Source organism: Macaca fascicularis, chromosome 20 (assembly GCF_037993035.2).
Source record: "Macaca fascicularis isolate 582-1 chromosome 20, T2T-MFA8v1.1".
Taxonomy (NCBI): domain Eukaryota; kingdom Metazoa; phylum Chordata; class Mammalia; order Primates; family Cercopithecidae; genus Macaca; species Macaca fascicularis.
The window spans coordinates 64728470-64755153 of NC_088394.1; the positions used below are offsets into that span (position 1 = coordinate 64728470).

Genomic DNA, 26684 nt, shown 5'->3' on the forward strand with positions numbered 1-26684 from the left:
TCTCACTCTGTTGCCCAGGCTGGAGTGCAGTGGCATGATCTCGGCTCATTGCAAATCTGCCTCCCGGATTCAAGTGATTCTTCTGCCTCAGCCTCCTAATAGCTGGGACTACGCATGTGCCACCATGCCCAGCTAATTTTTTGTATTTTTAGTAGAGACGGTGTTTCACCGTGTTAGCCAGGATGGTCTTGATCTCCTGACCTCGTGACCCACCCTCCTTGGCCTCCCAAAGTGCTGGGATTACAGGTGTGAGCCACGACGCTGGCCGCCTCTACTTTATCTTAAAAAAAAAAAAAAAAAAAAAAAAAAATTTTTTTTTTTTTTTTTTTTTTTTGAGACAGTCTCCCTCTGTCACCCAGGCGGGAGTACGGTGGCATGATCTTGGCCCACTGCAACCTCCGCCTCCCAGGTTCAAGTGATTCTCCTGCCTCAGCCTCTTGAGTAGCTGGGACTACAGGCATATGCCACCATGCCTGGCTAATTTTTTGTGTTTTTGGTGGAGACCGGGTTTTACCATGTTAGCCAGGATGGTCTCAATCTTGTAACCTCGTGATCCGCCAGCCTAGGCCTCCCAAAGTGCTGGGATTACAGGTGTGAGCCACCGCATCCGGCCATTTTCTTAATTTTTAAATTTTTTATTATTATTATTATTTTTGCGGCTGGGCACAGTGGCTCACGCCTGTAATCCCAGCACTTTGGGAGGCCGAGGTGGGCGGATCACTTGAGGTCAGGAGTTCGAGATCAGCCTGGCCAACATGGCAAAACCCTGCGTCTACTAAAAATACAAAAATTAGCCTGGCGTGATGGCGTGCCCCTGTAATCAGAGCTACTCAGGAGGCTGAGGTAGGCGAATTGCTTGGGCCTGGGAGGCAGAGGTTGCAGTGAGCCAAGATTGCACCACTGCACTCTAGCCTGGGCAACAGAGCAAGCCTCCATCTCCAAAAAAAAATACATTAAATAGAGAAGGGGTCTCACTATGTTGCCTGGGCTAGCCTTGAACCCCTAGCCTCAAGCAATTGTCTTGCCTTTGCCTCCCAAAGTGCTAGGATTACAGGTGTAAGTCACTGTGCATGGCCCTGGGTGGAGATTTTTATCCTGACCAGTGTGTGGGTGGGCAGCATGTTCAAATCCAGCTCCTCTCTTATTATAGAAACAGTGAAGTGTCTGAGATCCAAGGCCAAGTTGAAATGGTCAGTCAGCCAACAAACGTCTGAGTACCTGCTGGGTACTAGATACTCAGGGTAAGCAAGGCCACTGCTCCTAACCCTCAGTGAACTCCTGATTAAGGTTCAGGTACTGTTCTAGGTGCTGGGGATTCATTACTGAACAAAGTGTGCAAAAATCCTAGCCTCAGAGGGCCACTTACCTGCTAGTGTAGAGAGACAGACAAAATAAATACAATATATGTATATATGAGATTGAGGGGGGGCTGGACATGGTGGGTCATGCCTGTAATCCTAGCACTTTGGGAAGCCGAGGCCTGCGGGTCACTTGAGCTCAGGAGTTCGAAACCAGCCTGGCCAACATGGTGAAACCCCCATCTCTGCTTAAAAAAAAAAAAAAAAAAAAAAATTAGCCCGGCATGATGGTACAAGCACCTGTAATCCCGGCTTACTCGGGAGGCTGAGGCAGGAGAATGGCTTGAACCCAGGAGGCGGAGGTTGCGGTGAACCGAGATCAAGCCACTCCACTCCAGCCTGGGCGACAGAGGAAGACTCCTTCTCAAAAAAAAAAAAAAAAAAAAAAAAAAAAGAGATTGAGGGGGAGGTGGGAAAGGAGTGATATAGAGTCACATAAGAGGGGCTGCTGACATGTTCTTGTGGAAACCTCGAGGAACTGATGTCCAAGCTGGCAGCCGAGGAAGAAGAATTAGGCAAGGGAGTTGGGCATGAGAGGTGGCGTGGAGTGTTCCGGCAGAGGAACAACACCAGGGTTCCAGGGACTTGGATACATTGAATCTGTCTGGATCATGGAGTGGGAGGTGGAGAGAGCCAGTGAGGCATAGGCAGGGTCCAGCCCCGCTTGAAATTTGTCTCACCCCATACCAGAGGCAGCAGAGTGTTGTAGCAGCGTGTTTGGGGAAATCCCAGTTGTACCAGTATGGAGACATAATAGCTGAAGTCCCAGTTGTACCAGTATGGAGACCAGGGTCTCTGAAGTCTTCTCTGGAGCCAGGATATTGGCCCCCACTCCCAGCAACCCTTCTTGACTCCCCTCACGCTTCTCAGACTGGAGGACCATATCTGCCTCAGTCGCCTTTTTCTCATTTCATTTAGTCACCTGGCATTGCCACCCCAGGCAGCAGGGCTGGCAAGGAAGGGCTGTGAAAAGTCACCACCGCCACCCAGATACCACTTGAGAGCTCCCTGCATTCCACAATCACACTATGTACTTCATGTCATAAGCCCCTTTAATCCTCCTAAAAGCCCCGTGGGGTGGGTGGAATTGGCCCCATTTAACTGGATAGGAAACCTCGGCTTGTCACTTTGTAACTATCCAAGGTCACCCAGCTAATAAATTGTGGAGTCACAGTTTGAACACAGGTGTGACCCCCTAAATATGAGGCACTGACCATTTGGAAATCAGGGTGGGAAAGGGAAATACATTTGGAGTCTTCTGGCCCCAGCCAAATTAGAGGAAGATTGGAAATAGTTAACTTCTGGCCCAAGAGCTTTGAATTCCTGTTCCCTCCAGAGGCCCCTGCTAATCGCCAGGAGGGTGGGGGGTGGCAGGCACTTCTGCCCAGGACCTCTGGCCTCCCTTTTAAGATATGGGGGAACAAGGAGGGTTCAGATACCAGGCCTGATAGCACTCAAACTGACAGTCCTCTGCAGAGAATCTGCTCTGCCTCTCCTCACCCCACCCCCACCTGCCTCCAGCAGCAAAGACCTCTCACCTCTTGCTCTGGGTAGAAGGGCTTGACAAGACCCTTCCCCACTCACTCCTCCTCCCCCAGCCAAATCTGGGCATTCTCAGGGCTCTGGGTTACCTAGAGCATCAGAGGTCTGCAAATTCCCCCAGCTGACAACATTCCCTCCAGGCTGCAGCTGCCTCTGTCTGCCAGACTTCAGGGTGCTGGGGACCTGCTGCTTGGGCAGTGAACCAGAATGCCTCACCTGGGGAAAGAAAGCCAAATGGGCTGGGTGCAGTAGCTCACACCTGTAATCCCAGCACTTTCGGAGGCCTCGGTGGGTGGGTCACCTGAGCTCAGGAATTCGAGATCAGCCTGGCCAACATGGCGAAACCCTGTCTCTACTAAAAATACAAAAACTAGCCAGGCATGGTGGCGTACGCCTGTAATCCCAGCTACTTGGGAGGCTGAGGTGGGAGAATTGCTTGAACCCGGGAGGCAGAGGTTGCAGTGAGCCGAGATTGCGCCACTGTACTCCAGCCTGGGAGACGGAGCGAGACTCTCTCTCAAAAAGCCAAACAAATGTCTTCCTTTCTCCCTCGACCCCATCTTTGAACTCAGGACTCTGGCTCTGTGGCTATCTAATATCTGAGGAGAAGGCTGAGAGCCAAGGCCACAGAGCCAGGAGGTGGGAGGGCTGGTGGACTGCTTCCTCTTGTGAGAGCCTCTCCAGGTGATACCGAACACCAGGAGGAAAGATCTGGTTTTTCCTAGGACTCTGAGGCATGTTAGAGCTAAATGGGGAGATGGGGAATAGGGAGGTATAATCCCAGGCCCTCTTCTCCTTCAATCTCGGTAGCCCCCCTTTTGTTCGAGACCGCGTAAAGTTGGAAGTTACCTATTAGCAAGAAACCTTGTTGTGCGCCAGGAGAAGTAGAAGGTATTTTTGCTTGAGTTCTAACTTTACGGTCATATTCTCTTTAGGAAATCGTTGATCCCCAGGAATTAACTTTGTCTAAGAACACATGTACATCTTTCTGAGAAGTCTCTTCCTCCAAATTTGGGGACCACAGGTATTCCCCAGATCTCCCAGTCTTCTTTTTTTGTTTTAAGAGATAGGGTCTCACTATGTTGCCCAGGCTGGTCTTGAACTCCTGGCCTCAAGTGATCTGCCCACCTCGGTCCCCCAAAGTGTTGGGATTACAGGCGTGAGCCATCATTCCTGGCCCCCAGTCATTTTATAGAGAAGCTAGAACTACGGTCTAGAGAAATGATTTGTACCTGCGTCCATTTGGAAATTCTTCAGACTCTCGTCAAACCCAGCAGTGGGAAGAGACCTGATGGTGTACATGCCAGCATAGGCAAGGGAAAAATGGATTCTAAGCTGTTTCTTATCCCAAATCATGTGGCCTGAGGCGAGTTACTGAGTCCAGGCTCCTCAACCTTGAGGCCCTAACTCTCCTGTATGTGCGTGGGAAACTGGCCAGTGAGAGGGCCCGGGTGGAGAGTTCGGCTGCTCTCCTGGGTGTCTTGCTGAAGGCTGGCTGCCTTCTGAGCGGCCTTTGCACATCTGCACAGCAAGCCCCATCTTGTCGTAACTTGAGGCAGGGGAGAAACAGCTACTTGTGAGCTCTCCCCACACAAGCCAGGACACGACGCCAGGCCCACACACTGCCCTCTCCCTCTAGAGTCGCTTCATCCAGGCTTCCCACCGCACTTCGAGATCTGCTCTTCTCTTGTCTTTTATGGTCTCTTTCCGCTTCCAGAAGTCTCCTGCATTCCCCAACTGGAGCTCAGCCCCACTCCAACTGGTTTTGGCCTCATCCCTGCTTTTGGCCTCTGAGTCAGTAGTTTGCAAGCTTGGCTGGTGATCAAATTGCCTGGGGAGCTTTTTATTTTTTATCGTCTTCTCCCCAATGTATACCATTTTACGTTGTTTACACAGGGATGGTTGGTTGGGATTTCAAATTAATACATGAAAATATGTTCACTGTAAAGACACACTTTTTTCAATAAAATATGTGGCACTTATAATGTGACAGATAAAGTTCTTAGTACTTTATATGCATCAGCTCATTTAATCCTTAAACATCCCTTGAGGGAGGTACTATTGTTGTCCCCATTTTACAGGTGAGGAAACTGAGGCCAGAGAAGTTAAGTAACTTGCCCAAGATCACACAGCTAAGTAAGTAGTAGAGCCCAGATTCAAACCTAAGCAGACTGAGCTTACACCACTGAACTCTAGTGCCTGTCAATATAAGCAAGTCAGAAATAAACACATGAAGGCTGGGTTTGGTGGCTCACAACTGTAATTCTAGCATTTTGGGAGGTTGAGGTGGGAGGATTGCTTGAACCCAGGAGTTCAAGACCAGCCTGGGCAACATAGTGAGACCCCCGTCTCTATAAAAAATACAAAAATTAGCCAGGCATGGTGATGCATGCCTGTAGTCCTGTCTACTCTACTCAGGTGGCTGGGGCAGGAGAATCGCTTGAACCTGGGAGGTGGAGGTTGCAGTGAGCCAAGATTGTATGACTGCACTGTACTCCAGCCTGGGCAACAGAGTAAGATGCTGTCTTAAAAAAAAAAGAAAAGCCGGGCGCGGTGGCTCAAGCCTGTAATCCCAGCACTTTGGGAGGCCGAGGCGGGTGGATCACGAGGTCAGGAGATCGAGACTATCCTGGCTAACATGGTGAAACCCCGTCTCTACTAAAAATACAAAAAACTAGCCGGGCGTGGTGGCGGGCGCCTGTAGTCTCAGCTACTTGGGAGGCTGAGGCGGGAGAATGGCACTATGAGGCGGAGCTTGCAGTGAGCCGAGATCACGCCACTGCACTCCAACCTGGGAGACACAGCGAGACTCCGTCTCAAAAAAAAAAAAAAAAAAAAAAAAAAAGGATCTTTTGAGCCCGGGAGGCAGAGGTTGCAGCGAGCCAAGATCACACCACTGTACTGTAGCCTGGGTAACAGAGTGAGACCCTGTCTCCAAAAAAACAAAAAATAAATAAAGAGAGAAAAAGAAATATGTGAAATTTCTTTTCTTCCTCAGTTCTACTCTCTAAGGGCAAGCACACAGTTACTGATTTTATAAGAATCCTTGTAGACCCCCTTTTTTTTTGGCACAAAAAACTTATGTATGCATACAGGAATTTTAAAAACAAGAATTGGACTATATCATGCATACAAATGTCATTCTGTAACTTGCTTTTTAACTTATCACAGGCATCTTTCCAGACTGTTAAATACACATCTATCTTGTTTTGAATAGCGCCGTAGTCTTACATGGTGAATGTACCAGGATTTATTTAGCCGATCTTCTACTTTTATCTTTTACAGATGTGGTGGTGGGGAAGCGTTAACATCAAAATTGTAAAGTGTTTGGATTTTTAGCAATCTAACTATCAGTAATTGCCTTATTAGGAAAGACTGCTGTAGAAAGATGATCGAGTGAGCTGTTCATCTTAACATGATCCAGATAAATCGAGCTTTTATGTTTAAACAATACCTCTAAGACAGACTGTGCTGTAAACTTAAGGTTACTATACCATTTAAAAATTAGTTTTCATACTAACTTTTGTTTTAATGACTAAATAATAGTAGTTTCAAAAGCATATGAATTTACCAAAACTCAAAAACTTTGAAATTGCATGACTCAGAAGTAAACTACCACATTGATTCACACTAGCATTTTTTTCTCTGGGTGTTGAGAGATTGAGAATGTGTCATCAGTCAATGCAAAGTGCATTTTTTCCTCAAGTTTTTCTTTAGATTTCAAAATCTAGTTAGCAAGCATTTTGCTGAATAAAAGTTGATTTCTAGTCTTAAAGCAGACACTCATTTCTGTTCTTATTTTTCCCCCAAGAGGAGCTTGTAAGTTTTTTCTTAAACTCAAATATTGCTGCACTAAAGCCTAGGACAGGGTGGTTGCATTGATATAAAGGATGCATTCTTGAAAACCACAAATAGGCCGGGGGCGGTGGCTCACACCTATAATTGCAGCACTTTGGGAGGCCGAGGTGGGTGGATCATGAGGTCAGGAGATCGAGACCACGGTGAAACCCTGTCTCTACTAAAAATACAGAAAATTAGCTGGGCGCGGTGGTGGGCGCCTGTAGTCCCAGCTACTTGGGAGACTGAGGCAGGAGAATGGCGTGAACCCGGGAGGCGGAGCTTGCAGTGAGCTGAGATCGCGTCACTACACTCCAGCCTGGGCAACAGAGCCAGACTCGTCTTGAAGAAAACAGCCACAAATAATTCATAATTCCTACGATTCCAGTCTTATGTTCTCATATGAACACGTGAAGTATATGTATGGGGTTGGGGGGCGGCAAGGGGATGCTTACAATTCACTACTCTCTCCAGCTTTGAAATTATGTAACTTAAAACTCTCAGTTTGGGAGATTTGCATTTCTTCAAACTTTACATAAAAAGCAAGACTAATATTTATGGCACCATTTCAAATTTCTGCTGTTGAAGTTTGCATGAAATATATCTGTATTATAATGTAGAGAGTTCCTAAATTGGGGTCCCAGAGCCACTGTGTCTGGGTTGAATCTGCCTACTTACTACTTGTGGAACCTTAGGGCAAGTTACTTAACCTCTGTGCCTCAGTTTTCTCATCTGTAAAATGAATATAATAATGGGGATCTCATATGGTTATAGTGAGGATTAAATGAGTTTGTGTATGCAACAGCATGTAGTGAGTACATCAATGTTAAGTGCCTGTGGCAGGAGGAACAGCAGTATTGTTATAGCTGGAATAGTTTGTATACATATTTCTTTAGACTGGATTTCTAGAAGTGAAATTGTTGGGTCACGTGATTTTCATAGTTCATTCAACTATGAAATTGTTCATTCAACAATTAAACACAGTGCTAAATGCTGGGAGAGAGTGATTAGCAAATTCTAGTGGGGGAGATAGGCAATTAATCACTAGTAAACTTTATTTATTTATTTTTTTGAGACGGAGTCTCATTCTATATCCTAGGCTGGAATTCAATGGCGCGATCTTGGCTCACTGCAACCTCCATCTCCCGCAATTCTCCTGCCTCAGCCTTCCAAGTAGCTGGAATTATAGGTACCTGCCACCACACTTGGCTAAATTCTTTGTATTTTTAGTAGAGATGGGGTTTCACCATGTTGGCCAGGCTGGTATTGAACTCCTGACCTCAGGTGATCTGCCCGTCTCAGCTTCCCAAAGTGCTGGGATTACAGGTGTGAGCCATGTTGCCTGGCCAATCACTACTAAAGATATAATCACAAGTTGTAATAAGTTCTATGGAAGAAAGTTATAAAAAGCCAGAAGGGTTTTTCACAGGGGAATCTGATCTAGTTTGGGAGGGTTGAAGGAAATTTCCCTGAAAAAGTAGCTTTTGACTTGGGATCTGAAAGATGTCAGGAGTTAACTGTAAAATCAGAGTGGGAATGCAAGGAGACAGAGAGAGGAGTGTGTGCAAAGGCCCTGTGGTAGGGGGTTATGCTGTATTTAAGGAGAGGCTCAATGTGGCTAGAGAGAGAGATTGGCACATGAAAGAATTTGTGTTTTAGGACACGGTGGCATGCACCTTTAGTCCCACCACTTGGGGTGGCAGAGGCAGGAGGATCACTTGAGCCCAGGAGGTCTAGGCTGTAGTACATGATGACTATACCTGTAAACAGCCACTACACTCCAGCCTGGGCCATATAGCAAGACCTTGTCTCTTTATTTATTTATTTATTTATTTTTATTTATTTTTTTTTTTGAGACGGAGTCTTGCTCTGTCGCCGAGACTGGAGTGCAGTGGCGCAATCTCGGCTCACTGCAAGCTCCGCCTCCCGGGTTTACGCCATTCTCCTGCCTCAGCCTCCCGAGTAGCTGGGACTACAGGCACCCGCCACCTCGCCCGGCTATTTTTTTGTATTTTTTACTAGAGATGGGGTTTCACCGGGTTAGCCAGGATGGTCTCGATCTCCTGACCTCGTGATCCGCCCGTCTCGGCCTCCCAAAGTGCTGGGATTACAGGCTTGAGCCACCGCGCCCGGCCGACCTTGTCTCTTTAAAAAAGAGTTTTTTGGCTGGGCACAGTGGCTCACTCCTGTAATCCTAGCACTTTGGGAGGCTGAGGCCAGTGGATGTTTTTTTTTTTTTTTTTTTGAGACAGAGTCTTTCCTAAGTTCAAGCCATTCTCCTGCCTCAGCCTCCTGAGTAGCTGGGACTACAGGCGCCCGCCACCACGCCTGGCTAATTTTTTTGTATTTTTAGTAGAGATGGGGTTTCACCGTGTTAGCAAGGATGGTCTCGATCTCCTGACCTTGTGATCCGCCTGCCTCAGCCTCCCATAGTGCTGGGATTATAGGCATGAGCCACCGTGCCTGGAGGCTGGTGGATTAAAAAAAACTTTTTTTTTTTTTTTTTGAATCAGAGTCTGGCTCTGTCACCCAGGCTGGAGTGCAGTGGTGTGATCTTGGCTCACTGCACACTCTGCCTCCTGGGTTCAAGCTATTTTCCTGCTTTAGCCTCCCTAATAGCTGGGACTACAGGTGCCTGCCACCACGCCTAGCTAATTTTTGTATTAGTAGAGACAAAGTTTCACCATGTTGTCCAGGCTGGTCTCGAACTCCTGACCTCAGGTGATCCACCTGCCTCAGCCTCCCAAAGTGCTAGGATTACAGGCATGAGCCACTGTGCCCGGCCATATTGTTTTTTATACTAAGACCAAAGGCTTATCACTGAGTTTCAAACAGGGAAATGACCTTATTTCATTTTTTTCAAGTATACTATGCTGTTGCATTTTTAAGAGATTCATCTTTTTAAATGGAGATTTTTGCACTCATTTATACTAAAGATGATTTTGTATGCACTAAGTTGGTGGGGGTAGAGATGGAAGGGTTTTGGTGGGTGATAGTCTGGGAAGGGAAGCTCTAAGGGAGAAATGGTCAAGGAAGAAGCAGCTGCTGGCTAAACCATATGCCAGGCATTATGCTAAGTATTAACTCATTCAACTGAGGTAGATATTAGCATCATTCCTATTTCATAGCAGAGGAAACACAGAGGTTAACCAACTTGCCCAAAGTCAGTGTGGACTGGTATTTGAGCCCAGGCACTCTATCTCCAGTCTCTGGGCTGCTTCTGATGCCCAGATTCTATTCTCAAGCTGGAGTACATGATATGCTATTCCCTGGGAGAGATGCTAGAAAAAGACCATATTTGGGTTAAGTAAAGATCGTGAATTTAAGTTTTGACATACTGATTTCAGGATATCTTGAAAGCATCCAAAGGAGATGCTGAATAGACAGATGTAAGTGTTGGTCAGAGGAAGCATCTGGATATTTAAATTTTTGATATGTGGTCTGAAGTGCCATCAAAAAGCCATACCAATTTACCTACTCATGAGAAATAAATGAGAGAATCAAGAACTTTTAAAAAAAGCAACAAACTGCTTTCCCCAGATCCACTTCCAGAAGCTGACTTAGTAGAAGTGATAGGTGGGCGGTCGGCAGGGAATCTGGAGTTTTTAAATAGTTTGCCAGATGATTCTATCAACTATGTTTGGGAATCACTGCTCTGTGACAACATTAAGGCCTCTTCACCTTCCTGTCCTTTTGTTTTGCTTTCCAAATCACTGCCCCTGGTTTTTAATACTTAATTGTGCTTTTTAAAGCACAATACAGCCGAATGCAGTGGCTCACGCCTGTAATCCCAGCACTTTGGGAGGCTGGGGTGGGTAGATCACAAAATCAGAAGATCGAGACCATCCTGGCTAACACGGTGAAACCTCGTCTCTACAAAAAGTACAAAATATTAGCTGGGCGTGGTGCACGTGCCTGTAGTCCCAGCTACTTGGGAGGCTGAGGCAGGAGAATCGCTTGAACCCGGGAGGTGGAAGTTGCCGTGAGCCGAGATCATGCCACTGCACTCCAGCTTGGGTGACCGAGTAAGACTCCGTCTCAAAAAATAATAAATAAAAATAAATAAAAATAAAGCACAACACATCATATTTGACCCTAACAAGCACTGTGGTGGGTGGGTTGGGTGTGTGTGTATTCCCATTTTAGAGACTGGAAATTAAGAAGGCCTTACTTAAACAGTTTAGAGATAAAGTGATTGACTCAAGGCTGCAGAGCCAATACACAGCACTTTTACCTACCAGACCCTTAATTGTTATCACAGCTGTCTCAGGTTGGTCACTGGTATCTTTGTTCTGGCATGGTCCTTGAGGGTGGTAGTCAATGAGCCAGACAGCACGCCTCATGCTGAGTCAGCCATGTTCCAAACTCTGAGAGTTTGGGTTTCACTCTGGGAGGGAAGACTCACCTCCTAAGGGTTATGAGGAACTTGATGAACACAGCAGAGCTTTCTTCAGCCAAAACTCCCCTAGAACTGCTTTCTCCACCCTCAACAACATGGGGTTGCCATATAATTTTTCTAGTCAGGGGCAAGAACTCACATCAAATTCTTATTTAAAATCAAATACATGTTTACTATGGAAAAACTGGAAGATAAGCAAAATGCGGGCCTACCACCCATATAGGACCTTTGTCTTTTCAAATGAATAAATCGATAGTCCATTTCTCGATCTTTCCACCCGAGTCTTTGTTGAGGGTATCTGATCTGAGACAGAGGACCCGAGTCTGAATGATTTCACCACTCACTCTCAGGGTTGCCTCCCCAGTAACCCAGCTTCCTCTTCTCCTTTGGTGGGTGGAAGAAGGGCTCCAAGCTGAGGGCCTCAGACACCCCGTCAGCCCCATCTACGAGAAGATCCAGGTCCAGGGGGCCTGTGTGTAGATGGGGGGCATCCGTCAGGTGCAGCTGCACTCCACCTGGGTCCTGTTGCCCTCCAGGAGCTGCTGTGCTTACAGCTCTGGGGAAAAAGGCCTGGACCCCCAATAGGTGCACCCGGGGCTCTGGCAGGCCCTTGTGTAGCTGCTCCAAGCTTGCTTGGCAAGGACAATGGGCCTCCCAGCATGCCCAGGGGCAGCTCCCAAGTGAATCCAGGAGCCCCGAGGCCTCCTGGGATCCCAGCATGCGCTGCCTCTTCCCCCTACCCCGCCTTGCTGCCCTATGACCTCTCCCATTGGTCTCAAAACGGATATGGCTCACTGGCCACCATCTTGGTTTTCCTGTGTGTGGAAAATACTTGGTGACGGGAGAGGCAGCCTTGGTACCAGGGCTCAGCCCCCCACCTCTCTTTTTTTTGGGTACAAGAATAAAACTATAAATATTTTATGTAATAATTGTCAGGCTTATGCTATAAATGGCTTTGTGACCTGCTTTTTCCCCCCTTCTGCAAAGTACTTTTTCCTGGGTAGGTTTTCTTTTACAATATTTAAGGCTGTAGATTAGACATTTGGATGACTGTGACACAGCATTTGACTGTTGGGTTGTAAGGTTGTTGAGACCTTTTTTTGCTTTTTTTCCCTATTAAGCAACAGTCACAAACATCCCAGCAAGTATGGTTTTGCCACATCTGGGATGGTATCTTGGCACAATTCCTGGGTCAACAGGCTTAAGGTATTTTAATTTGCCAGAAAGGTTGTGCCAGTTAACATTCCCCCACCCCTAGCAATATATAGCAGCACCCAGTTCCCAACTGTGACACAGCACTTGTCCTTTTAATTTGTATTTCTTAGTTGGTGAATTTTTTTCTACATGTAGTTTTACTTAGGAAAAATGCCAGAATCTTTCTTCAAGTCACTTCCACTTACTTTTCCCCTGTGCCCTCTTATCCCAATCCCTTAACAGAAGGTAGTGATAGCTGTAAGGAGAAATTTGTTTGTTATGTGAGCTAGATATGTCCCTAAGCCAAGCTAGAATAGAAATTTCCTAGGCAATCTCTTTCTCCCACTCCCCAGGCTGCCTTTTGGCCACAATATGTTTAAGCTGATGTTTTCCTTTTCCTCTAGTCAAAATACCCAGAGATCAGTAGGGAAATTGGTGGAGATTGATCACTTGATGGATGTTTTGTCTCCAGAGAGATGGGTGGTTTTATTTTGCCAGAACATCTAGTAATGTTGGACATCCAGACCACATGGCACCTCCAGGAAGAGAAAAGCTCCTGACCTTCAAGGGTGTTGGGAGTATGGAGGTGTCTAGGCAAATTCCAACCTAAAACCAGGCCTGGAACATAAGAGGAATGAGTTCTCAGCCCAGCATCCATCAATTCTTACAAGTCTATTTAAAAAGCTTTCTTTTCCCAATAGCTCTAGTACCCCAGGGACCAAACTCTTATTGCCCAGGTTTTATTAGTGGCGCCAGTTCAGGACCTGAGGCCAGGCTTGGCAGGATGATCTTTAGAGAGGAGCTTTGAACATAGGCCAGAGACTCCTGGTTTCCATTGGATGTCTTCTATCGAGTGCAGATACACAGAGCTCTGGCTTTTTTGTTGTTAATTTCTTTTTTTTTTTTTATTTTTACCTATAATGTGTTCTATGATATTAATTGTTAATTTCTCTAGAAGCAGCTTCAGGTTACTGATTCCCTTTTTCCCTTCCCCGACAATATTTTAGGAAATGTACGTTTAGGCTCAGTGCTAAAATCTGTCCATTTATATTAGCAGAGCAGGCACCTCTTCATCGGGTTTATTGACCTTGTGATTCAAGAATCCTTGTGGGAGAAACTGAGGCAAATGCAGTCAAATGACTGTCTGAAGCCCTGGATGGGTGTGGAAGAAAGAGCTATGTTTCGGCTTCCATTTTCCAGCCTTTAATTCTGAACTATTGCCCCGTGTGCTCATCATCAGCTTGCCCCAGAAAGAGTTTGACGCAAGCCCGTTCATGCCCCCGTGATTTGGCCAAGATGTGTGGCCTTGTGGAACCATGCTGCAGTTAGGAATAGGAATCAGTTTACTTCGCTGACTATTAAAAGATGGGGTAAAGGAGGGATGAGTGATGATGAGACCTGGTTTTGTATGAGTTTCATTTTGAAACTAGTGATACAAGCCAGTGGTGCCAGGAAGCATCTGGGAGGAAATTGTAATGATCTGCCCCAGGGCTTACCATTTACCAGCCTCTCTCTGACTCATAGCTTGCAGAGAAGACTACTCATGTTCCTACATGTGCCCAGCAAGTTTCCCTGGAAAGGCCAGCATTTTCGTGAAATCTCCATCTTCTGCTTCCTCTGGTAAACCACAAGGGACCCCTATAAAACAGCCCTCTCCAAATGCAGACTGAGCCAGTTCCCTGTCGTGCCCTTTGGTCCCATGTGTCATCGTCTTTGACCAGCTTCATCCATTGAGTAAAGCACACAGCTGTAGCTAACTTCTTCCCAGTTTGACAGAGAATTTTTCAGTGGTATAGAAAGAGGCCAGGGTGTGGATGTCAGAAGCCTAGGTTAATTGTGAGTAGTCTGGCCAGGCGCGGTGGCTCAAGCCTGTAATCCCAGCACTTTGGGAGGCCGAGACGGGCGGATCACGAGGTCAGGAGATCGAGACCATCCTGGCGAACACGGTGAAACCCCGTCTCTACTAAAAAAAATACAAAAAACTAGCCGGGCGAGGCGGCGGGCGCCTGTAGTCCCAGCTACTCGGGAGGCTGAGGCAGGAGAATGGCGTAAACCCGGGGGGCGGAGCTTGCAGTGAGCTGAGATCCGGCCACTGCACTATAGCCCGGGCGACAGAGCCAGACTCCGTCTCAAAAAAAAAAAAAAAAAAAAAAAAAAAAAAAAAAAAATTGTGAGTAGTCTGAGGTACTTTTTATTGAGAGTTTACCTTACTTACCCTGGGCCAGGCACAGTATTCAGTGCTGTTTGAACACTATCCCATTTAATCTTCCTAATAACCTGATGAGGTAGGTGTTATCGTTTCATTTCCAGATGAGGAAACTGAGCTATATACTCACACAATTTACCCAATCATGTGATAGGTAAGTGACATTATAGGGATTGGAAGCCAAGTCTTCTGGACTCCACATTTCATATTCTTCATTATTTCCCTGCCTTCGGGATTTGAAACCTGATCTTGCTGCTTCCTGGGACAGTTCAACCCCTGGCAGCCTCTTGTTTCCTGAGTTGTCAGATTGGGAGCAGTAATACCACCTTGCAGGTTATTTTGTGAGGATTTGGGTAGGAAAACACGTAGCTGGGTGTCCTGAGCAGAGTGGGTGTTTGAAGCTTATTCCTATCAGTCTGGACTGTTGTCCCTTGGTTGTGCTCTGCAGCCAACTCAAAGCAGTTTAGAACTGATGAGGCCAGCCCTTTGGGTGTATCTGGACTATGCACCCTGAGTGGGAGGCACATACGCCTATAATACATGACTATTGGCTTCTCCTTGATTGTTGACACTGTCCCTTCTAAGAATAGATGGACAGCCCAGATACTGTGCTACAAATATTTGGAAGCATGTAACAGTGGAAATATGCCAGAAGACAGGGTAGTGGAGTGAGCTGTACACTCTAGTGGGAAGTAGATTTTGTAGACAGCAGGAAGAGGATTTCTAGCTCCCAGGGGCAATAGCAGCTCTCAGAGTTTTGGGGATTAAGTCTTCTGAGTAATAGGGGAGTCAATCCATTGGCCTCCTGCTGGGTAACCTGGTAGGAGAGGACTGGAGTCATTGAGTCTCTCCTTAAAGGAAATAATTGACAGAATTGTCTGGTTAGCCCTTTACTGGCTGAAGACCTTCCCTTAGGAAGAGGGCTGTTTTAAGATTGAAAAAAGTGGCCAGGCACGGTGGCTCGTGCCAGTAATCCCAGCACCCGGAGGCCAAGGTGGGAGAGTCACTTGTGCCCAGGAGTTCTAGACCCACCTGGGAAACATAGCAAGACCCTGTATCTACCAAAAAAAAGTGACCCTTAGTTTTTTTAAAAAAATCAGTGTTTTAATAACTAATGCAGACACAATGGTCAGTATTAAGAAGAGTGTACAATAGGCCAAGTGTGGTGGCTCATACCTGTAATCCCAACACTTTGGGAGACTGAGGCAGGTGGATCACTTGAGGCCAGGAGTTCGAGACGAGCCTGGCCAACATGGAGAAACCCTGTCTCTACTAAAAAATACAAAAAATTAGCCGAGCATGGTGGCATGCACCTGTAGTACCAGCTACTTGGGAGGCTGAAGTGGGAGGATTGCTTGAACCTGGGAGACACGGGTTTCAGTGAGCCGAGATGCCACCACTGTACTCCAGCCTGGTCAACAAGCAAGACTCTGTCTCAAAAAAAAAAAAAAAAAAAAAGTATACAGTAAAAAGGCTTATCCCTCAATGAGGTGCGGTGTCTCATGCCTATAATCCCAGCATTTTGGGAGGCCAAAGTTGGGTGATTACTTGATGCCAGGAGTTTGAGACCAGCCTGGGCAACACAGACGCTGTCTCATTTTAAAAAAATAATTTTTAAAGGCCGGGCGCGGTGGCTCAAGCCTGTAATCCCAGCACTTTGGGAGGCCGAGACGGGCGGATCACAAGGTCAGGAGATCGAGACCAGCCTGGCTAAATACGGTGAAACCCCGTCTCTACTAAAAAATACAAAAAACTAGCCGGGTGAGGTGGCGGGCGCCTGTAGTCCCAGCTACTCGGGAGGCTGAGGCAGGAGAATGGCATAGACCCGGGAGGCGGAGCTTGCAGTGAGCTGAGATGCGGCCACTGCACTCCAGCCTGGGCGACAGAGCGAGACTCCGTCTCAAAAAAAAAAAAAATAATAATAATAATAATTTTTAAGGCCGGGCATGGTGGCTCACTCCTGTAATCCAGCACTTTGGGAGGCCGAGACAGGCAGATCATCTGAGGTCAGGAGTTCCAGATCAACCTGGCCAACATGGTGAAACCCCATCTCTACTAAAAATACGACAACAACAAATTAGCTGGGCATGGTGGTGGCTTCCTGTAATCCCAGCCACTTGGGAGACTGAGGCAGGAGAATCGCTTGAACCCGGGAGGCAGAGGTTGCAGTGAGCCAAGATGACACCACTACACTCCAGCCTGGGCAACAGAGTGAGACTCCGTCTTAAAAAATAAAAATTTTTAAAATAAAGCCTCATTCTTGTCCATAAACCTAGTTTTTGGGGTTGCCTTCCAGAGCTATTTTTCAAATACAATTTGAAAATATGAATGTTGGCCGGGCGCGGTGGCTCAAGCCTGTAATCCCAGCACTTTGGGAGGCCGAGACGGGCGGATCACAAGGTCAGGAGATCGAGACCATCCTGGCTAACACGGCGAAACCCCGTCTCTACTAAAAAAAAAAACACAAAAAATTAGCCGGGCGAGGTGGCGGCGCCTGTAGTCCCAGCTACTCGGGAGGCTGAGGCAGGAGAATGGCGGGAACCCAGGAGGCGGAGCTTGCAGTGAGCTGAGATCTGGCCACTGCACTCCAGCCTGGGCGACAGAGCGAGACTCCGTCTCAAAAAAAAAAAAAAAAAAAGAAAATATGAATGTTAGTGTATTAGTTCCGAATATATTGCTCTATGCCTTTTTATAAAGGTATAATTTTTAAAAATGAACACTATATCCTAGAGATCTTCCCATATAGATATGGAATAGGAGCTTCCTCATCTTTTGTGTCTTTTTTTTTTTTTTTTTTTTTTTTTTTTTGAGACAGAGTCTAGCTCTGTTGCCCAGGCTGGAGTGCAGTGGCCGGATCTCAGCTCTCTGCAAGCCCCGCCTCCCGGGTTCACGCCATTCTCCTGCCTCAGCCTCCCGAGTAGCTGGGAGTACAGGCGCCCGCCACCTCGCCCGGCTAATTTTTTTTGTATTTTAGTAGAGACGGGGTTTCACCGTGTTAGCCAGGATGGTCTCGATCTCCCGAACTCGTGATCCGCCCGTCTCGGCCTCCCAAAGTGCTGGGATTACAGGCTTGAGCCACCGCGCCCGGCCCTTTTGTGTCTTTTTTAAATGGCTGTGTAATGTTTCATTGTATAAGTGATGGTATAACACAAAGTAATCCCTTATTGATGGACATTTAGGTTGTATCCGAGCTTTTGCTATTACAACTGATGTGGTGTGGATTAGTTTGGTTGGATAGCTGAGGAAAGGTGATTTTGGAGTATTCTGTAAAAATTCAAAGATACTTGAGGGTAGATACTTTGGTTTCCTGGTATATTCCTAGTGTCTGAAAGAAAGTCATTGGCACATAGGAAGTACTTAAGTAGCTCCTGAATGAATGCTGCGTGGAAGAACCTGGCTTTAGAACCTGCCACCCTGGGTTCTCATTCTAATTCCATGCGCCAGCTGTTTGACCTTGGGCAAGTCATCTCACCACCACCACCCCTCACCCCCAGCCCTGGTTTCCTCATGTGGTAAATGGTGGGTAGTTGTTTGTAAGGTTCTGGGGGTGTACACATTCATGGTTGGGGTTTATTTTTCTTGAAATGGTCTTGCTCTGTCTCCAGCTGGGGCGCAGTGGCAAAAGCATGGATCCCTGTAACCTCGACCTCCTGGGCTCAAGCTATCTTCCCACCTCAGTTACCCAAGCAGCTGGGACTATGTCATTGTTTGGGGTTTCAACTTGTATGCTACTCATGATGGTTCTCTGAAGTGTAATATCCAACTTCCAAAGGAGAAAGCATAAATTCCTCATAAGCTAATTCAAGTTCCACATCAGCAGTGATATTTCCAATTGACGGATTCTTGAGGGACTTTCACATGGGTCCTCAGCACAGCTTTAAATAATACTGAATCAGCCTGGCACAGTGGCTCTTGCCTGCAATCCCAGCACTTTGGGAGGCCAAAGCGGGTGGATCGCTTGAGACCATGAGTTCGAGACCAGCCTGGGCAGCATGGTGAAACCCTGTCTCTACTAAGAATACAAAAATTAGCCGGGCGTGGTGGCATGCGCCTGTAATCCCAGCTACTCAAGAGACTGAGGCAAGAGAATCACTTGAGCCCAGGAGGCGGAGGTTGCAGTGAGCTGAGATTACACCACTGCACTCTAGCCTGGGTAACAGAGCGAGACTCTGTCTCAAAAACAAACAAACAAAAAAGTAGTACACAAATGTTATCTATTAATAGCAATTTAGAAGGGGAGGGATTTGAGATTGATGTACTTTTTTTTTTTTTTTTAAGAGACAGGGTCTAGCTATATTGGCCAGGCTGGACTCAAACTCCTGGGCTCAAGCAGTCTGCCCACTTCAGCCTCCCAAGTAGCTGGTACTACAGGTGCATGCCACCATGCCCAACTGAGATTTGATGCCCACTTGCTAGGTTTGCCATAACAAAGTACCAGGTACTGGGGTGGCTTAAACAACAGAAATCTATTTTCTTATAGTTCTGGCTTGTAGATGGACATCTTCTCCCTGTGGCTTCATGTGGTCTTCTCTCTGTAACTACCTGTATCCAAACCAAACTTCTTCCTCTTCTAAAGACACCAGTCATGCTGGATTAGGGCCTACCCTAATGAGTTCATTTTACCCGTTTTTTTTTGAGATGGATCGTGCTCTGTTGTCCAGGCTGGAGTGAGGTGGTGCAATCTCGGCTCACTGCAACCTCTGCCTCCTGGGTTCAAGATCATCCTGCCTCAGCCTCCCAGGTAGCTAGGACAACAGGCGCAGGCCACTACGCCCGGCTAATTTCTGTATTTTTAGTAGAGATGGGATTTTACTATGTTGGCCAGGCTGGTCTCAAACTCCTGACCTCAGGTGATCCACCCGTCTGGCCCGCCGAAAGTGCTGGGATTACAGGCGTGAGATACTGTGCCTGGCCGATTTCATTTTAACTTAATTACCTCTTTAATGTCCCTATCTTCACATTCAGTCACCATTTTAGGTACCGGTGGTTAGAACTTCAACATAAGAATTTTGGAGGGACACAATTCGTGTTAAGGGAAAACTTGGACCTGCCAAAAAATCGAGAAAATAAGTTGCCAACAGGTAGTCATGGCTGAATAGTTATTGCAGTGAACTTGATAGTAAGTTTCTGATGACCCTAATCACTGGGAAAGTTCATTTCCTTTCAGTCATTTTTCTGTGCATAGTTACATGTATTACATAGTAGTTCTGGATTCTGTTTATTTTGTCTTACTATTATAGTAGAAGAACTTCCCTATATAAACTTACATTGCATAGCTGGATAAATAACCCATGGAATAAGTGCCCTATAGATTATTTACCTTTTGCCCTATATTGAGGATGATTTAACCTTGCCACATTATCCTTCCGGGTCTTTCTAGCACTAAGGCAAAGCGGGGTTCCCCAGAAGATGAGTCTACGAAGCTGTGTTCTGGCAATAAAAGGCAGGGTCACCCTGGGGATCGTGTGGCCCCTGGGACCCTCTGGAGCTGAATCAGGCCCGGATCCCCTTTCCCCTTCTTCCCACTGGCCAAGCATGTCACAGCCCAGCACTCCTCAGCGGGGATGTCATCAAGGAGGCAGGGCTGGTTCCTAAGCAATCTTCCCTTTCTCATCATCACATTCCAGCCTTCCCACAGAGGATCCTTCTGTATGTGGTAAGCTCTTGGGCTCTGAGGCAGCTCTTTAGGGTCCCCGAGCCCCTCTGTCCTCTCCCATTCACTGAGTCCACTGCCTAAAAGATGACCAGTGTCTTAACTTCCTTTGCCTGGATGAGTTTTGCCTGAGTTTTGAACTTCCTGTCAGTGGAATCATACATATATCCTCTCATCTGGCTTCTACTACTTAACCTTACGTTTGTTAAATTTCCCATGTTGTTTATTGCCCCTCCTTGTGCTTCATTAACTTCATTATGTGAATATACCCCAGTGTTTCTACCCATTCTCCCTCATCGTTTGGGCTGATTCCAGCTTAGCTATTACAAATAGTGCTGTTATGAACATTATAATAAGTTTTGGCAAATGTATTTTTGTTGGGTCTATACATCACAGTGGACTTGCTGGGTCTTAGGGAATTCGTATATCGATATATACTGCCAAATTGTTTTCCAAAGTGATTGTCCTCCCATATCAGACTTTTGTGTGTTAAAATAGGCATAACATAAAATTTACCATTTCAACCATTTTTAAGTAAAGAATTCAGTAGCACTAAGTACATCCACAGTGTTGTGCAACATCGCCATTATCTATCTCCAGAACTTTTTCATCATCCCCAACAGAAACTCTGTACTCATTAGGCATTAGGCAATAGCTCCTCTCCCCTCTCTCTCTCTCTCTGGCCCCTGGTCAATTTCTTTCTTTTCTTTCTTTTTTTTTTTCTTAGAGAAAAGTGTCTTGCTGGAGTACAGTGGTGCAGTCATGGCTCACTGCAGCTTCAAACTCATGGGCTCAAATGATCCTCCCACCTCAGCCTCCCAAGTTGCTGGAACAAGTGCATACCACCATGCCCAGCTAATTTTTATTTATTTATTTATTTATTTATTTTTGAGACGGAGTCTCGCTCAGTCACTCAGGCTGGAGGGCAGTGGCGCGATCTCGGCTCACTGCAAGCTCCGCCTCCCAGGTTCACGCCATTCTCTTGCCTCAGCCTCCCGAGTAGCTGGGACTACAGGCGCCTGCCGCCACGCCCACGCCCGGCTAATTTTTTGCATTTTTAGTAGAGACGGGGTTTCACTGTGTTAGCCAGGATGGTCTCTATCTCCTGACCTCGTGATCCGCCCGCCTCGGCCTCCCAAAGCGCTGGGATTACAGGCGTGAGCCACTGTGCCTGGCCAACCCAGCTAATTTTAAAAAAAATTCATGTAGAGGCTGGGTGCAGTGGCTCACTCCTGAAATCCCAGCACTTTGGGAGCCCAGGTGGGCCAATCGCTTGAGGCCAGGAGTTCAAGACCAGCCTGGCCAACATGGTGAAAACTCATCTCTACTGAAAATACTAAAATTAGCTGGGCATGGTGGTACACACCTGTAGTCCCAGCTACTCGGGATGCTGAGGCATGAGAATCGCTTGAACCTGGGAGGTGGAGGTTGCAGTGAGCCACTGTACCACAGCCTGGGCAAGAGAGTGAGACTCCATCTCAAAAAAAAGAAAAAAATTCATTTCTTGATGAACACTGGGTTGTTTCTACCTTTTGACTATTATGAATGACGCTGCTATAAAAATGAGTGTATAAGTATCTGTTTGAATCCTTTTGGTTCTTTCAGGTATATACCTAGGCATTGAATTGTTAGGTCATGTGATAATTCTTTTTTTTTTTTTTTTTTTTTGAGACGGAGTCTCGCTCTGTCACCCAGGCTGGAGTGCAGTGGCCGGATCTCAGCTCACTGCAAGCTCCGCCTCCCGGGTTCACGCCATTCTCCTGCCTCAGCCTCCCGAGTAGCTGGGACTACAGACGCCCGCCACCGCGCCTGGCTAGTTTTTTGTATTTTTTAGTAGAGACGGGGTTTCACCGTGTTAGCCAGGATGGTCTCGATCTCCTGACCTCGTGATCCGCCCGTCTCGGCCTCCCAAAGTGCTGGGATTACAGGCTTGAGCCACGGCGCCTGGCCAGGTCATGTGATAATTCTACATTTAACATGTTGAGGAACCGCCAAACTGTTTTCCACAGTAGCTGCATCATTTCACATTCCCACCAGCAGTGTACAACGATTCCAATTTCCCTCTATCCTTGCCAATACTTGTTTTCCTTTTTTTCTTTTATAGCCATCCTAGTGCATGTGAAATGGTATCTCATTGTGATTTTGATTTGCATTTCCCTATTAACTAATGATATTGAGCATCTTTTCATGTGCTTATTATTGGCCATTGTATATCTTCTTCTGAGAAAGGCCTTTTCAAGTCCTTTGCCTATTTTTTAAAATTGGGTTTTTGTTGTTGTTGAGCTTGATGAATTCTTTATATATTCCGGATATTAATCCTTTAGAATTCTTTTTTGGCCAGGTGTGGTGGCTCGTATTTGTAATCTCAGTGCTTTGGGAAGCCAAGGCAGGAGAAGTGCTGGAGCCCAGGAGTTCGAGACCAGCCTGGGCAACTAAGTGAGGCCCCATCCGTACAAAAAATTGTACTCTTCTGAGGCAGGAGAATCCCTTTAGCCTGGGAGGTTGAGGCTGCAGTGAGCTGTGATTGCACCACTGCACTCCAGCCTAGGTGACAGAATGAGACCCTGTCTCAAAAAAAAGAATTCTACTTTTTTATATTGTACTCTTATATACTATGTGAATACTTTGTCATGTCCATATTACTTTTATTATTTTTAAAACCTCATCTGGGCTGGGTGTGGTGGCTCACACCTGTAATCCCAGCACTCTGGGAGGCCTAGGCGAGCAGATCACGAGGTCAGGAGTTCGAGACCAGCCTGGTCAACACGGTGAAACCCCATCTCTACTAAAAATACAAAAATTAGCCAGGTGTGGTTGTACACACCTATAGTCCCAGCTACTTGGGAGGCTGAGGCAGAAGAATCACTTGAACCTGGGAGGTGGAGGTTGCAGTGAGCCAAGATCGTGCCACTGCACTCTAGCCTGGGTGATAAGAGTGAGAGACTGTTTCCAAAAAATAATTAAAAAAAAAAAATTGACCAAAAAAAACCCCTCATCTGTTATCCTTTCTTATTTTAAGGAAAGATATTTTTAAACCAAAATAATAATCTGAAACTAAAAGACAACCTTTCTGAAAGGACAGTTGGTGCCCTCGCCTGACATATCTATGGACAGGCGTGGGACCGTCCTTGTGGTCTTTGTTATGTTGCAGCCTAGCAAAAATGGGAGCACTGGGCAGAGCATGGTGCTGGCAGGATCCAGGGTGTAGCCCCTGGCAGATTCCCTGATTTCTTGTGTTGGCCATAAGGAAGAGTAGGTAACAACATTGGTTGTGAATGTTCTCTAGTGTGTGTCTTGGACTCAGGTAGACCTGGCTTCTGAACCTCAGTTTTCTAATCTTTGAAAAGGGGGCTGGGCGCGGTGGCTCACGCCTGTTATCTCGGCACTTTGGGAGACTGAGGCGGGTGGATCACAAGGTTAGGAGTTCAAGACCAGCCTGGACAACATGGTGAAACCCAATCTCTACCAAAAATACAAAAATTAGGTGGGCGTGGTGGTGCACACCTGTAACCCCAGCTACTCAGGAGGCTGAGGCAGGAGAATCGCTTGAACCCGGGAGGGGGAGGTTGCAGCGAGCGGGGATCGTGCCACTGCACTCCAGCCTGGGTGATACAGCAAGACTGTGTCTCAAAAAAAAGATAGGGGGAGGGGATAATACCAACTTGGTATCATAGTTGCAAGGATGAAATTCACCTCCAGCTGGTGAATGGTGGTTACTAACTTGGAGTGCTTGTTTAAAGAGTAGCTAAGCATTGGGGATTCAGAAGGAGCGAAATGAACTGAAACAACCCAAGGTTGTCCAAGTGATCCGTGTGGGCATATATATTGTGTGTAAATAGACTCACAGTCTTCAGAAAAATCTTCTGCCTCTAGCTATGACCTTAGTCAACCCCATGTCACATGAGGCCACCTGAGGCTAATGTCCCTGAATGTCTATGATCTTGGTCCTCTGGGACCAAGAACAAAGAAGAGTTTGACCCACAAACTGACCACGAGGAGATCTTCTCTCGAGGCGATCTTCCCTCTGGAAACCAAACTTGGAAGCCTCATCTGAAACTTGTATTAGTCATACTCCTGGTCAGAGGAAGTAAGCTAAGTCCCCCTTCTGCAGCCACTTAGCAGTCCTTGATCCAGTCAGGGGACTCTTGTCAGTCTCGTTTCCTGGGGCAACTTCCAGAATACTCCTGCATTCCTAATGCTCTCTTTTCCCCTTCCCCACAGTATTCATGGGCTGCCCTGGGCAAGAGCCAGCTCTGTTTAGCACTGTTAATGACGACTTCACTGTGCAGAATGGCGAGACAGTCCAGGTAAAACACCATGTCCACCTGCAGGACAAAAGAAAAATGTTCTCTGTGCATGCCCAGATCTCTGGCCAGGAGCCCTTGGTTGCTACGGGTGTTGTGAGCCAAGTCAACCCTTCAGAGGAGCAAGTGTTAGTCCTCAGCTGCCCACAGCTTGGGTGTGAGCACTGATCTAAGGGTGGTAGTGCTTGCAGCTACCCAACGGTGGTGCCTGAGGTCAGGGCAGTGGAGCCAAGAGCTGCCTTGTGAGTAATCACCCCATGTACTAGGTCCCTTGGATTCCCTCTCCCACCTCCCTTTACTTCCTTCCCTTATCCATGTTAACCCCAACTGAAGGCAGTTCTAAACACAGGCCTGCCAATCCCATGAGCCTCCAGGAAGATGCACCTGGAGTGCTTGGCCACACTTTGTTTTAAGTTTTGAATAGCTAATATAGCCACGTGGTTCAAAAATTAAAAATATTAATAAGCTATACAATAAATAATCTCCCCTCGTTTGCCTCCATTTGCCTAAAGCCCTCTTTACCCCTCCAAGAGAAGACGCAGTTAACCACTGTTTCCAGTTTCTTTCCTTCCAGAGTTTATATGTAGTCTATATTTACATGTGTTACATATTTATTTATATTACACGTTTTTACATGTTATCTATTTTGTATATATACATATATAAAAACATTCTTTTCCTTCTTATGCAAAAGCTAGGATGCTGTTTACATGTCTGCACCTTTCTTTTTCTACTTAACGGTATATCAGCACAGCACAATGTTAACCCTCCTTCCACAGACAACCCCTATTAGTTTTTCCCATATTCTCCCTGACTTCATCCATGTATAAGAAAATATGACTATATGGTCTTATTTCCTACCCTTTTATACAAAAGGTGGAACAGTGCCTGGCACATATTAAGCACAATGTGTTTGTTAAATAAAATGCTAAACTATATTAAGCTGCCCTATACCTTAATCTTTTCATTTGACAGCATAAATCAAAGATCAGGCCGAGTGCAGTGGCTCATGCCTGTAATCCCAGCACTTTGGGAGGCTGAGGCGGGTGGATCACTTGAGGTTAGGAGTTCGAGACCAGCCTGGCCAATATGGTGAAAACCTGTCTCTACTAAAAATACGTAAATTAGCTGGGCGTGGTGGCAGATGCCTGTAATCCCAGCTACTCAGGAGGCTGAGGCAGGAGAATCACTTGAACCCGGGAGGCAGAGGTTGCAGTGAGTCGAGATCTTGCCACTGCACTCCAGCCTGGGCAACAGAACAAGACTCCATCTCCAAAAAGGGAAAAGAAAGAAAAAAACTCTCCCTGTTGGCACATAGAGAGCATACTCATTCTTATTTTGAGAGCTGCATAGTATTCCACTAGACGGATGTGCTGTGGTATATTTCACTGTTCCTCCTGTATAAGTAAACACCGAGTTCCCCTTGCAATAGGCTCATCTGGGTCTCCTCACCCTTAACTCTTTTTTTTTTTTTAAATTAAACTTAGGGTCTCAATATCTTGCCCAGGCTGCTTTCAAACTCCTGGGCTCAAGTGACCCTCCCAAAGTGCTGGGATTATAGGCGTGAGCTACCGTGCCCAGCTGCTCTTAACTCTTATAGGTGAGAGGATGTTGAGTATGTCCCAGCTATTTGCACCTCTGGGTTAAGGGGTATCTCTCCTTGCAGGACAGAAAGTCACTGAAAGAAAGGAATCCATTGAAGATCTTCCCATCCAAACGTATCTTACAAAGACACAAGAGAGATTGGGTGGTTGCTCCAATATCTGTCCCTGAAAATGGCAAGGGTCCCTTCCCGCAGAGGCTGAATCAGGTACGACTGTGCCTTCTCCTGGGAATCGTTGGTGGCCCCAGGGACCCCCCTCCAAAGGCCTGCATGAGATTTCTTGCTACTGAATGTGTGGGCCGAGAGAGGAAGACCTCTCCTATGTGAGCAGATTCTCCTATGGCAGTGCCCCTCTTCACAGAGGACTCTTTGTCACAGTCATGGGATATTTGTTACTTTGTCAGCTGCCATTTTCTTTTCCCTCCAGCTCAAGTCTAATAAAGACAGAGACACGAAGATTTTCTACAGCATCACGGGGCCGGGGGCAGACAGCCCCCCTGAGGGCGTCTTTGCTGTAGAGAAAGAGACAGGCTGGTTGTTGTTGAACAAGCCACTGGACCGGGAGGAGATTGCCAAGTATGAGGCAAG

At 46.5% G+C, this 26684-nt stretch overlaps 1 protein-coding gene and 1 long non-coding RNA gene across 3 annotated transcripts in view; both read left to right on the forward strand.

Moving 5' to 3' along the window:
* The window catches only part of LOC135968736 (uncharacterized), a 257419-nt gene that overhangs the window by 64866 nt on the left and 165869 nt on the right, over window positions 1-26684 (forward strand). The gene's annotated exons all lie outside the window — the stretch shown is intronic.
* Window positions 1-26684, forward strand: part of CDH3 (cadherin 3) — a 58544-nt gene that overhangs the window by 8315 nt on the left and 23545 nt on the right. For both annotated transcript variants that reach the window (XM_005592358.5, XM_005592357.5), the window contains exons 3-5: window positions 24411-24496; window positions 26160-26303; window positions 26524-26679. In XM_005592358.5, coding sequence (XP_005592415.2) covers window positions 24411-24496; window positions 26160-26303; window positions 26524-26679 — 386 coding nt within the window. The remainder of the gene's footprint in view (window positions 1-24410; window positions 24497-26159; window positions 26304-26523; window positions 26680-26684) is intronic.